We start from the raw sequence: 14,370 nt of genomic DNA on the forward strand, positions 1-14,370 counted from the left end.
AAAACCTGTTTCAAAATTTATATTCATAAAATTGAGAAATCCGAAACTAAGTTTTACCTTAATCTTTTTCAGTGTGAAGGTCGTTCTACTTTCGATTTGATACTGATGATGAACAAGCTAAATGAGAATTTATTTATCAGTATTCAATTCACTTCTGAAAAAGATGTGTCAATGGTAAATATTTATTGAAATATATCACGTTGTTGAGACATCTCCATAATTACAACGCATTTTTTAGTGAAGCATGGAATGAATGACAGAATGTTCATCATTTTACATATTGTCACCTCCCCCAAACTTATATTTACTTTGACTATATGGGTCAACGGATATTTTCTTGTCCAACATCAACAGCAGATGATATTCTCTGGAAAAAAATCACCATTTTATTACAATTATCAAATATGACGTGCTTGGAGAGAGTTGATCTGAGGCTGGAGTTTTGCATGAAACAAGAATACCTAAAATAATTAAGTCCCTCCCTGTGATCAATTCTCCACTCGCTAGGACCCTAGCACTTTGTATTATAAAAAAGTGTCACAAAACCAGGATTTTTATTGGCACTCTCTCCATGAGATAGCCAGTCAGATTGAAGCTTAATGAGTTTGAATGTCCCTTAGGTATCTTTCATCTTTCTTTTAATGTTATATTCTTTAAAAAAATGTATATATGTTCAATGTTTTATTCAAATCATGTTTAGTATTATAGTATGTTTTGTCTTGTAGTCATAATTAAGCTGTAATAAAATTCTGCCTTAATACGGGCACTGTGATTAGTTAATAAAATAATAGAATAAAATTTTGTTACAAAGATGGGATACAAGGACTACAACATCAGTTTATTCAACTGTTTTTTTAAACATGAGGAGCAAGAAAATTACCAGATACATGTAATGTAACCTGCACATTAACTCTGGTGCATTGTTGCAGGCTTATTTTTAATATCATATGTAACTTTTATATTTCATTGATGAAAAGCATCAAATAGTTTAAGTATGTCCAATGAAGTATTTGCATCAAAATAAAACTGATGGACCTTTTATTTATTTTTTTAGGTGTGATTATCTTATGCTTAGCTCAAGCTCAAAATGACAGAATTAGGGAAAGCAGATTTTGGTGTAACAACTTTCTTTGCTAAAAGTCATCCAAATGACAAATGTGGATCTAATGGACTTCCATTGACTCCAAACTCAATAAAAATACTTGGTCGATTTCAAGGATTGACAACTATACATCATCCCAGGTTGTGTAGATACATAGACATTAGTAAAGGCAGGCATGGTAAGAATTGTCTAAAATTTGAAAACATCTGTTAATATAAAGAGTTGTAATATAATTGCAAATGTCCACTACGGACCAGAGATTGTGATATGTGTATCTACATATATATCCCCTCTTTTCATATCTTGAATATGACCTTCATATAACTATCATTGTACCTTTCTCATTGACAAGTATCCCCTAGATAGTCTAAACTAAGAAGTTAGAATTTATGCTAAACAGTTATATATACATATATATGATATACCGGTATTTATATGCAAAAAAAGGAAATTTTATAATATACATTTATTAAAACTCTAGACTAAATAGTATTTATGTAATTATCTAGTAATTATAAATGTCATTGCAAGTAGTATTTCTCATTGTTTTTATTTGCAAATTTATATTTCAGAAAGATTAATAGTTGTATCAGAATACTATACAGATAACTTACTTAAAATTGGCAAAACAGGAAAATATGCAAGGTAAGAAAAAAGAGAAAAGAAAATAATCATTATATGAAAAAAATGTTTGAAATAACTATGATTTGAAATCATGTTACAATAGTCTGTTGTAACGTATAATAGCAAATTATCAACAAGCTCAAACTGTCAAATGTACCTATCAATATAAAATGATCTTTCATTTACAAAATTATTCCCTGAACTGAAATCATACAAAATTAGTAGTAGTCTAAAAGTCTGCTTTGTTGTGCATAGTATAAGGTTCAACCAATTATTATTTTTCTTTACAAATCCTGCAAGAAACAATGGGTTACTAACAAATGATTTTCACTTCCAAAAGAGGCAAAATATGATAAACTTTACATTTCTGTGAATGATATGTACATGCATACATTTAATTTCAGTGTTGAAGAATTACTGACCTTGGCATATGAAGTGCTAGAGGGCTTGGTGTATCTCAATAGGAAATCCATTACACATAGAAATTTGTCTAAATCTAATATATTATTTGATACAAAGGTAACTTTATTCATTGATTGTTATTTACTGTATTATTAGATAAATTGGAATAAAGGGAATTTAATTAGGGGACATTATGATTTTGTTCAGTGTCACATGGGACGGTATAAATAAAAGTTTAAGAAGATGTGGTGTATATACAACAATGAGACAACAACCCATCCTAATGTTGACCAATCAAATATTTAAATTGCTATTTTATTTTATCTTATGTGGAATAAAAGGAATTTGAAGCATCAATTATAAAACCTTCATAGTCATTTCTACCTAATAACTGATGTGTCAGTGAATTTTGACAGGACTGAAGTATAATCATCAATGTCAAATTTTTGAATCAGTGGATTTAAATATTTAAACAAAAATGACTTCATTCTAGCAATACTAGTTTAGATATGGAAATATTGTTATAATAATTGAAGTTGAGTTAGATATTTAAACTTTTTATAAAAGACTGTTGATATTTAATTGCTTCAATCAAAGGGCAATAACACCTTTTAATAAAAATATGTTACCACTTTAAGAATGCATGACACATTAATTTTCAGCAGGGATTGTTGAGACTTTAGATTTTGGAAACTAAATATATAAAATGTTTGTGTGATCATCAAATTGTAAATACAAAACTGCTCAAGGTCAACTTGGCCTGAGGGTATTGCAACTTTTATTTTAGTACAATTACATAACTTCAAATGTGTTGTCAGAATGACAGAATGTATCATTTAAATCATACTAATACCACTTTAATGAAATGCATTTTATTCTCAGGGTAATGTGAAGTTGTCAGAGTATGGATTGTATCATGTTACAGAATATGGTGCTAATGTTTCATTTCCAATAGGGTAATTAGCTATTTTTATGCATATAATATTTCTGACCATTTGTTCTTTCATTCATACATCTATTTGTTCTTCAGATGTCTTTTTGTATGTATTTTTTGTCCCACATATGTATCTGCAACTGCTCTTGAATCACATGACAGAATTTTGTGAAAATTTCACTGGTTCTTACTCACATGATGAAATTGCACCTCTTATTTCATTCTTCATCTAAATGATTTTTGGGGTTTACTTTATGATGAATTACATGGACCTACCCATAGTTTTATCTGCACACTATAGTACAAATTTTTATTCACTTCTCTTCCTACTCCCCTTATCATAATAAAATGAAACTTTCTTACAAACTTTAACAAATAATGCTATTGTACTTCTTATTTATTTTTTGGTCCAAGTTTATTTTTGGGACTCCCTTACCAAAGAATGGACTTTGCCATTACTTTATTAGGGGTGACAATTTTGTATCCTCCTTTTTTTTCTTTTTTTATCAGAATCATTTTAATAGTTTCCTTAAGAAAATCAAGTAAACACTATATAAAAATAAGGAGATGTGGTATGATGAGAAAAACCCATACTTTTTTGGGGTTTCCCTTACCAAAGAATGGACTTTGCCATTACTTTATTAGGGGTGACAATTTTGTATCCTCCTTTTTTTTCTTTTTTTATCAGAATCATTTTAATAGTTTCCTTAAGAAAATCAAGTAAACACTATATAAAAATAAGGAGATGTGGTATGATGAGAAAAACCCATACTTTTTTGGGGTTTCCCTTACCAAAGAATGGACTTTGCAATTACTTTATTAGGGGTGACAATTTTGTATCCTCCTTTTTTTTCTTTTTTTTTCATCAGAATCATTTTAATAGTTTCCTTAAGAAAATCAAGTACACACTATATAAAAATAAGGAGATGTGGTATGATGAGAAAAACCCATACTGTATAGTCGGCTATAGTACACATTTATATCAACTAGGCCTTCTCCTCCAAAACCCCAAATCTGAATTTGATGACTTTTTATCAGAATCTTCACCATATAATGCCATTGTGCACCACCTATTTTATTTTTTTATCTTAGATATTTCTGGGGTTTCCCTTACTAAATAATGAACTTTACAACGGGCAGGATACCATTTAGAGAGTTTTGCTCACAGTTTCTCTAGTTAAAATTGATGTTCTGTAAACAGGGAAATTTTCAGGGGTAGTTTTATTTCCACATTATTAGAGGTAAGAGTTTATATTATTTATGCAAACCATTTGTCAATGTACACATCATACAACTAATTTTCACATTAGATGATTTTGTTTTTTTTTCAAATCAAATGAAACTATTAAAAAAAAAAGATATTACCCTAACTGTACTTGTACACTTTGATGTGTTATGATCATGTTGGATGTACATGTCAACAATTTAGATTATTTATACAGGTCATTTCAATTGAAAGCAGAGTTCAGTTTCTATGTAATATCTTTCCTGTTATGATTTATTCTTTGGTTGTACAGTTCCAAAATCAATCTTAGAATGTTATGTTCAAGACTTGGAAACCAGTATTTTCTAGACTAGTTACTGTAAATTTAGAAATTATTGCATGCATTTATTATCACGATTTTTGAAGAAAGGACAAAAATGTGAGATTAATTATTGCAATTTCCAGAAAATCTGCATACAGATATATGTATCAGATATCATAATGCGAGTTATTTTTGCAATACTCACCCAGTCGCATTATTCGCAATAATGAAAACCATGTAATAATGTCTGAAATTACAGTAATAATTTTAAATGTATATGCTCTCTGAACTTCATTTGTATATATAGACTTCCAGAGTATATGCCACCTGAAGTGTTATGTGATTGTCCAATAGAAACAGATGAACATGCTGATACAGAAACTGTAGTTACAGATCCTTGTGGTCCTAAAACAGATGTCTGGTCTCTAGGGGTTATCTTGTTAGAGGTTTTTACTGTAAGTTTGTTTATCAGTATACAGTTTTTGATTAGAAATATAGTCATCTTCCATTGATTGAAATATTTCCAAAACTTAACATGGTTATCTCTCCCTACTAGTATATGGTAGGGTTTATTAGGTACTCACCAAAAGTCCAGGTTTGTCCCCAGTATCCTGACAGATTTCCCACATAAATAAAACTTGAAACTGTGCCACTGAATTAAAAATGAAATTAAACCTCACAAAGCAAACACTGAACTTTTATAAATTGTGACTTGGATGGAGAGTTGTCTCATTGGCACTCATACCACATCTTCTTATATCTACTTAAGATATTATAAACTGAGGAAGACTTTGAAAAAGTTAAAAAAAACAATTGACTGTTCTTTGAAAGTAATAAAAAAGAGAAACTAGATAAATTTTCCAATGTCATGATTATGTAGGATATTAGATTTTATGAAAGCAAATAAAAAAGCCAGTTTTAATTTTTGCATTTCAGAATGTTGATTTATGGGAAGGTCTATCTAATCCACAGAAAATTTATAGGACAGTAGAGTTCTTAAATGAAGGTAAAGTATCAAGCAAAAAAGTAAATTTACAGTTAATAAATTACACTGTGGGAGCAGAAATTTAAGATTATTCTTGTTTCTAATATGATTTTTTCACTTAAATCCAACAAAGAGTCCAAAGAAAAAAACACACACCAAAATAAACATTTTTAACCTAAAAGTTAGCTCAGAACTGTCTTCTGCAAAAACACCTGTATCTTTTTCATATTTTCTTGAAACTAGTCCAGTCAGTTTAAATTTTATCAAGAGATATCTAAAAAAGAAGACACTTGTTAAAATATAATTTGCTTTGACAGTGGAAAGGCTTCATTTAGGTAACTGAATTTTAGTACAGTTTAATTGTAATTTTATTGAACTTTATTACCCACATCTCCTTTTATTAACCTGATTTTTGAAAGAAAAAACGGTTATTGATTTGGGCGGGCGTGCCGTTGCCAAACAGTGTCCTTTCATTTACATGAAAACGCTTTGACAAAATCGTTTCAGATTTAGATATGTTGTTTCCTGTGACTAAATGAAGGTCAAGTTCAATTGTTACGATTTCAGCTGTTCTCGTTGTTGAGTTGTAGACCTTTCAGTAGAAAAAATTATTTTTATTATATGAATTTGAGTTATTTCCCTTTGAACAGAAATTATTAATTAATTTTTATTATATGAATTTGAGTTATTTTTTTATATTTAGGTTAACTGGAAGTCTGCCTGTGTGATTTAGTTTTCATTATTAATTAGTTTTTTATGGTAGCTATTTAAAGAAGGAAAATTGGAAGTGACCAGTTACAAAAAATATTTGGATGAGGCTGACTTTATAGGTTTTATAAAAACGTTGTTATTGTTCAACAAAATATAGTATTTGTGAAAGTTCTATAAAAGTTGTCCAATTAGAATTTTTTGTCATTAAGTAACCTGATGAACATAAATTCATACTTGCCAACCTCTGACAATGAAAAATCATGTCATGACATGACATGACATGTCAAAAAGCGTGTGAAAACGTGTGATGTAGTTGCAGACTTTTTAGTATGAAAATTATACAAATTTGTTAATATAAAACAACAATATTCTACTGTAAACTTTTATTGCATTCAACAGTGGCCTGTTTTTGCTGCTTTCAAAACAACACTACTAGGCAAATATACAAAATAACTGCCAGTTTTGTTAAATTTACATGATAACAAGGCACACAATATATCATTGAGTTCTGATCTGAATTCAGTGTAAACTTCTTTATAATTGAAAATGCTCTCTCACAGTCAGAATTGTTATTTGGCAAAACTAAAATAGCTTTAATGTTTAAATAGCAAGCTTTGAAATAATGTCATATATATAATGGGTTTTTTTTGCCATTAAAAATGTCATCTATGTCTGCCATTGCTCCCCACAAATTATATATGTTGCTATTGTCATGTTAAAACTGGGTAGTTCATCAAAAGACAGCTGGTACTCAGAGAACTGATCCAACAGTTTTGTGATATTCCCTTCCCATATGGCCTGTGGAAATCTGTTGGCTAGATTTGAAACTGAAAAAGAAAAAAAATATAATTTGAATACCATTGAATGCTTTATCAAATAGTACATCCTCATGTCCTCTCACACATGTTGTTATGATTGCAAATGATTGATAATGTTTGCAGATGACCAAATATGAATATGAGAGTAACATAGGGTGCACAATGCATTGTTCGGCCCTCGATCACTTTCTTTTGATTTTAACACGGACTCCCAACTTTTTTGGTACGTACACTGGTATCGTTTTCGCTTAGCACTCAGCGCTTTAGACGACAGTACAGGTCCAGAAAGTGACCACTTTCTGCTGGACATTTCCCCAAAGTGAATTTGAGAGAAAGAAGTAACAAAATCTTAAAACCTACTTACAAACTTACCTGAACTGAAGGGCTTTTGGCCAAAGACCACAATTAATGATCCCACTTTTCGTTGCCCACGAATATAGTTCCTTTTAATTAGAGTGTATTTTTTCTTAATTTTTTTCTTTCCCTTCCTCACTCATTTTATAGATTTTTTTGGATGGAAATGAAAGATGAGAGGTGAAATAAACTTTTGGATGTTGTATTTTAACTGATTTTGATATGGAAAGAGTGATTAGGCCAGGTGCAAAAAGGTGATATTTACAGTTTTCGGAACATCTCTTGACTTGTCCATAGGGGTATGGATGTGTATTGTCTAAATTTGTAAGATGCTGGAGAGCAGTATTTCTGAATGTTTGATATATGTTTGGACTAGTACTGTACTTTACACACACAAAATATTTGACAAAAAGAATCGGTGCATTTTTTTTAATGAAACAAAACGTTATAAAGAACGTTAGAATAGAGAATTTAATTGTGGTCTGTGGCCTTTTGTTGTTCGTCCATATCGCAAATAAACAATGGTGACATAACAAGTTTTGAAATTCTCGGTTTTTATCGTCTATTAATGAAAACTCCTGTGAATTGCTATCTCACTAACGACCAAAAAAATCAAAACAACGAAAAAGCGTGTAATAGCGTGTAAAGTGGCGAAAAGTGTGTACAAGCCATGTGACAAAATCCTCGCGTGTAAACCGTTGAAAAAGCGTGTATTACACGCGAATATCATGTGAGTTGGCAACTATGCATGATAAATTTCTTTCATGAGAAAAAAATGGGGTTTTGTAATTTCACAACAGCATGTAAATTGGCAAGTTGAACATTTTTTCATGACTTTCCTAATGCTAAGGAAAGCTTTCTAATCTGGAATATAGCTCTGAAACAACTTTTTGTAGCATGTTATTGGTGATTTTTTTTTTTTAAATATTTGCAGATATCACATCCGTAATAAACTTTTCTTTGTGTGAATCTCTTTGTTTCAAATGAAAATTTGTCTTTTTTAATGGAAATCATAAACTTAGTATTATTGTTTATAGGAAAGCATCCTTTTGACTTTTATACAGAAGAATACAACTTGCAGGATAAAATTAAGGTAAGATTGTGTATTTAAAAACAATGTCATGAGCTGTTTGGATAATTTTTAGTATTTCCCATAGAAAAGGTGCTTGTGTGTGTTTATGTCATGGATTAGAAATAATTGTGTGTTTATGTCATGGATTAAACATAATTTTGTGTTTATGTCATGTACTAGAAATAATTTTGTCTTAATATCATACATTAGAAATAATTTTGTATTGATGTCTAAAACTAAAAAAATATGTTTGTGAAAAGACAAGTTTTAGAATAAATTACTTTATCATTTCATAGCAGGTTTATTTTCCTTGTGTAATGTACTTAATTAGGATCATCTCTTCACCTTGGATTTGGATAAGTTGTAAGAAACTATTGTCAGCTTGATGTCTGTTTATTAAATTCTCAAAAAGTTGTGTTTTGTCTTTGATGAGATTTAATGGCAAGACAGGTGTTAATGTATGTTCCACCATCATCCTGGTTTGTATTCATTAGCTACTAACTTGATAAAGAGCCATTATGGAAATGGAAAAGAGTCAATATCATACTCTGTCATGCCTTCATAATGATAAAATAAAAGACAGTATTGTTGAATAACTAAGCTGTGTGAATCTGATAAATAAGTAGAAGAACAGTTCATAGCATTGGGAAAAGAACAGTTCATAGCATTGGGAAAAGAACAGTTCATAGCATTGGGAACAGGGATATTGAGATATTTTCAATACCAATTTCATTTGTTACAAAATATGGTGGAGTGTTATGTGTGTGCAAACACCCCTTTGCCTATTTAGACCATATGTCATAAAGTAAAACACACAACTATATAACCTTCACAGTCCAGTTCCCTACATGATGACCAACAACTTGAACAAGGGAAAAAAAGACTAGTTCTCAGAAATATAAAGTTGGGTAGTTGCATATTAAAGGTTAACTTAAATTGAGACTATATAATGCCAGATATGTTCATTGATTATGAAAGTCTGAAAGTCAATTTTTAAGAATAAGGAAATATTTAAAACATATTCAACATTGAAATGAATTTTAAATGTGTATAATGTATTTATTCTTATTACTTTATCTGGTAACAAGAGATATGAAATGTGTGAAATTTACTATTAATTAAAAATATAAGTAGACATAATTCAGTTTGTAATATCTAATTTACCTTCAGTAAGTAGAAAGAATAAAGCTGAAAACTATTATTTTTTTATAACCCGTTATTTTATATTTTCACAGGTTTTGCCAGAAGGAGTTTTAGATTTCATAAGAAACTGTTTGATAGTTAATTCCAAAGAAAGGTAAGAACTTTTATTTATAGTTTGAAAAAAGTTATCAACACTTACATGTTGATGCAAGCTTTATATGCATAAGGAATGCAAAGTATGTTCAATTTTGCTATGTTTGAACTTTGTGTTAGACTGAATACATATCATATATATTTAAAAATTAATAATCTGTAAATTTAAAGATAGGATTTTGAATGTCCATATGTTTTGTGAACCTTTGCATTTTTGGCCACCTGCTATGGATGGGAATACTTCATCTGTACATTTGTCAACATGAGATGCTAAACATTTTTGCATTTCATATGAATAATGGGAAGAAATCTATTATTCAGTGTATGCACAAAATGGAGGAATTATATACAACAGTTCAACATTTAGGCCTACATTTTACACATGAGACACTCTAAATTATTGCATCAAAGTTTATTTCACAGAAACTACTGATAATATATATAACTATTTAGCATTTCATATCAAATTTGTTTTTTCCCACAGACCATCTCCAGAATCTTTATTACAGCATAAAGTCTTCAGTGAACATAATACTAATAAGGTAAGATTTGTTTTTGGACTAATTGTTCTACAGTACATTTGAACTCTGAGAGTTTCATGTTTTTGTTCATGCGACAAAAGTCACAGTAGTGGAGACATAAATATAATTTTATCTGCAGTATGGACAGAATCAAGATATAAACAAAATTCTCTTTGAACTTGAAACTTGTCTAATATAATTCTGTGTAAACTAGAAACAAGTGTCAATTCTGAATTAGAAAAACTCAGTCTTAAAATTGTTAGATTTTGTCGGATTATAATTCTCAAAATTCAACTTTTTTTTCATCTTTAGAGTTTGTACTTATGATATTGAATGCATTCACAGTAATTTTAGTTTACAGAGAGCAAATGTGACTACCTTGCATTGGTATATAATAGCAATTGTAAAACTTCTTATGTTATTTTTTAGAAGCCACATAAGAATGGATTTAGAATGTTTACTGTTCAGTTAAGGAGCAAAGATTTGGAATTGTCTCCTTATGATGAAAATGGATACACTGAAGGTACTTGTCTATAATTTTAAGAACTGGTTGACTCAAACTTAATAATTTGGTTTATAGGTAGAATGGTATGGCTTCCTTTGGCTGGAACTCAGTAATGTTTTTAGGTAGATTGACATGTCTTTCTGCAGAGTGTTATTTTCTTAGCTTGTATATAGACTAAGCACATAGATGTAGTACAAAGCATAGTATATTTATTAGACATTTACATTTGTTCTCTTTAATATGCATTTAGTATTTACCACTAGAAATTATTTAATATCAATATATAAACCAATGATCTTAGGTGCAAACACTAAAAGATTGTTTTACAAAAAGACAAGAAAAAGGAAATCTGGTAATAATTCACTTGAAAGTATTGATGAAATTTAGCTCACCCGGATGTTCCAGCATATTTCTAATTGAACAACAGCATCATACATAAATAATTGCATCTGTAAATATATTTAATATATTTAATTTTTTTTAGCAAATACCTCAATAGCTGTCTGTTTTTAAGATCATTACTAACTTATTTCTTGAATTGTCATAACTTTATATAGGCCAGGTTTTTAATTTGTTGGTTTACGGATTTTGTATGTGAAAAAGTCGGGTCGAGGGTTGAAAAAAAAAAAAAATTTACAAGACAGAAATATGTATAAATTTGATAAATATTTCAGCTTACTAACAAAAATTTTGATATGCTTTTTCTTAATTTTTAGTTCCAAAAATTATTGTACAGCTGTTTTAAATGTACAATGCATACCATCATCACATAAGTTTTTAAAAAAGGAGTATGTCCATGGACAAACAGGAAATAAATTGTCATTTCAAGAATGAAAAAAAAAAACAGTTACTTGTTGCTTTTTATCAACTTTCAGGAAAAGTAGTGAAAAATGAGCTTCAATCACGAAAATATGTGAAATAAAAGTCTGTCCAATGGAAAAACGAGGATATCAGTTTCATCATTTTGTAGGCAATCTCACTTTTGTTATCCAAATGGGCTAACTTTTTTTTTCAATCTATAACAAGGAAATTCCAAATAGTTTGTGGATATCTGTTACTTTTAAATTAACGTCCATCATGTTTGGACGAGTCCATTTCATCTATGAGATGAAAAATCTTACAGTATTAAAAAAAAAAAAGGAAAACAAACTAATTGTAATTGACTTTTTACAAAGGTTTCCTTTTGCAAAATTATTTGCATAAATAACATTTCAAAGTCAATTTTGATTGTCTATTTTTAGGCACAGAAACACTATGGATTATTTTTAGATTTTTATTCTTTTAGAACTGTTTTAACATGCTAAAATAATGTGTTCAACTTTAGGAAAAAGAAAAAAGTTATTACACAGATATTTGTATTTATATTTCAGGCACAATGTATTTGTTAGGGTCGGCAGGAATAAAAAAGCATGAAATGTCAATTTTGATTTTTTTCTGAAAATCAGAAAAATAGGGTGAGCAATTCTGTAAACCAACAAATTAAAAAACCCTGGCCTTATCCATGAATAAATGTTCAAAGTATATGCTTTTTTTATTTATAAAAAAATTGTTTCAGTGAAAGTAGAATTATTCAGATGGGTCGTTAAAAAAAACATGTAGATTAATGAAATACAAAAGATATTTCAGTGGAATAGATCAGTTATGAAAAATTGACTATTTCAGATACCGGTAACACAATGGTAACCTGAAACTTATTTATTTTTTAATAGATCATTTATCAGAAAGAAGTATGGATGAGGTGTACTACCTCTGGAGGTTAGCAGGAGGAGATTTAGAGGGAGTCCTCAAGTCACAGGGTCTAGTCAAAACAAAACCACCTGTTACATTAATACCAAAGTAAGTCAGACTAAATAATAGATGTATGACATGTACTACCTCAGGAGGTTAGCCGGAGGAGATTTAGAGGGAGTCCTCAAGTCACAGGGTCTAGTCAAAACAAAACCACCTGTTACATTAATACGAAAGTAAGTCATACTAAAAAATCGATGTATGACATGTACTACCTCAAGAGGTTAGCCAGAGGAGACTCAGAGGGAGTCCTCAAGTCACATGGTCTAGTCAAAACAAAACCATGTGTTACATTGATACCAAAGTAAGTCAGAGTAAATAATCTATGTAAAAGCTTATGAAAAAAAACATAAGAAACTGATTTCCTTGTTTGTATTGAAATTAACACCTTTAAGATATAATAGACATGAATAAAAAGAGTAGTGTATATGTCAATGGGACAGTAAACCCTAAACACAAAGACTAAAATACATCTGCAGGTCACCATATGATCTTCACTAACAGAGAGGTGTCTACACAGTTTGTCAAACTCTGAATAACACGAGTCTAGAAAAGAGATATCAAATATCTGACATCATATTCCTTAAATGACAAAAAAGACGTTAAGACAAAACAAAAGACAACCACTAACAAGGTTCCTCACTATATTTTCCCATCAAGAATTAAACAAAGGCCAACAGAAAAAGGGGTTGTTTGAAGTTCCTGTATAGATGACTTTTGAATTTGTGCTCTTTCCCGCAAATTTCCTATGTCACAATGCTTATGTTAATATGTCACAGTAAGAACTGATTCTTTCGATGATGTCATTCATGCCAATTGACCCAGGTCAAGCGGTGTAACTCATTCATAAAAACAACTCGAGATAGGTGAATAGGCCAGTATCACTAAAGTGTTTAAGTCAACAAAATTGCAGAAAGATCAAGATAAGGTTATTTTTTTTTGCATTACATATACCAGGTAATTAAGGTTAGGAGTGTGTACCTTGCGTTTTGTGTTTTTTAAACTTCTCCAAATTTGCCATGACAATAATTTGTCAGAGGTTCTGTAAAATTGTTTTATGAAACAAACTGTTGTAAAATAAAATCAAACAAAATAAAACATAATACCTACACTGGTTTCATGTCATATTTTACAGCTTTTGCACTGGTGATGGTGATGTATTTGGACAGAAAAGAGATAGAGCTGAGTTACTGGACAACACCATTGTTATACTGTCTCAGGAACAACTTAGAAATGTAAGAAAACATTTTTGTAAAAAAAAAATGACAATCTTCAATAACTGGAACAGCAGAATATTGGATGTATTATTTAAGAAATTTTTAATGTTTTCAAAATCGCAATTTAAAATTTTCAATTTTGCTGTCTAAAATAAGAAAAGATCATAACAAATATACAACCCTTAAGATATATTAAAGACAAATCCATGTCCATAACTACTGGCTACTGTAAAGAATGGATATCCATTCAGTTGTGTGGTAATGAATCTCATTTCTGGAGTAGACATTATAAAATCATCCACTGTTTATTAGATTTTGAAATCATCCATAGTTTATAATATTGTTAAATATCTGCTTTTTATCATGAACTGTTTATATTCTGAAATGTCAAATTTTGTTTTCATGTTTTATCATGAATTGTTGGCAATCAGTAATTTATTATGGATTTTTTAGTTGAATAACTTCATGTAATAATCATTTTTATTGGATAATTATGGAAGTTTTGAAGATGTAAA

General features: G+C 29.8%; 1 protein-coding gene across 1 annotated transcript in view; it reads left to right on the forward strand.

The window, feature by feature from the left end:
• Nucleotides 1-71: 71 nt before the first annotated feature.
• Nucleotides 72-14,370, forward strand: part of LOC127714240 (TBC domain-containing protein kinase-like protein) — a 36,755-nt gene continuing 22,456 nt past the window's right edge. The window contains exons 1-13 of the mRNA XM_052220281.1: nt 72-174; nt 1,055-1,280; nt 1,675-1,747; nt 2,131-2,245; nt 3,011-3,084; nt 4,896-5,043; nt 5,525-5,594; nt 8,494-8,549; nt 9,764-9,825; nt 10,309-10,366; nt 10,775-10,868; nt 12,560-12,686; nt 13,774-13,873. Of these exons, the coding sequence (XP_052076241.1) occupies nt 1,088-1,280; nt 1,675-1,747; nt 2,131-2,245; nt 3,011-3,084; nt 4,896-5,043; nt 5,525-5,594; nt 8,494-8,549; nt 9,764-9,825; nt 10,309-10,366; nt 10,775-10,868; nt 12,560-12,686; nt 13,774-13,873 (1,170 nt within the window). The 5' untranslated portion in view covers nt 72-174; nt 1,055-1,087. The remainder of the gene's footprint in view (nt 175-1,054; nt 1,281-1,674; nt 1,748-2,130; nt 2,246-3,010; nt 3,085-4,895; nt 5,044-5,524; nt 5,595-8,493; nt 8,550-9,763; nt 9,826-10,308; nt 10,367-10,774; nt 10,869-12,559; nt 12,687-13,773; nt 13,874-14,370) is intronic.

Source organism: Mytilus californianus, unplaced genomic scaffold, assembly GCF_021869535.1.
Source record: "Mytilus californianus isolate M0D057914Y unplaced genomic scaffold, xbMytCali1.0.p SCAF_9, whole genome shotgun sequence".
NCBI classification, from domain to species: domain Eukaryota; kingdom Metazoa; phylum Mollusca; class Bivalvia; order Mytilida; family Mytilidae; genus Mytilus; species Mytilus californianus.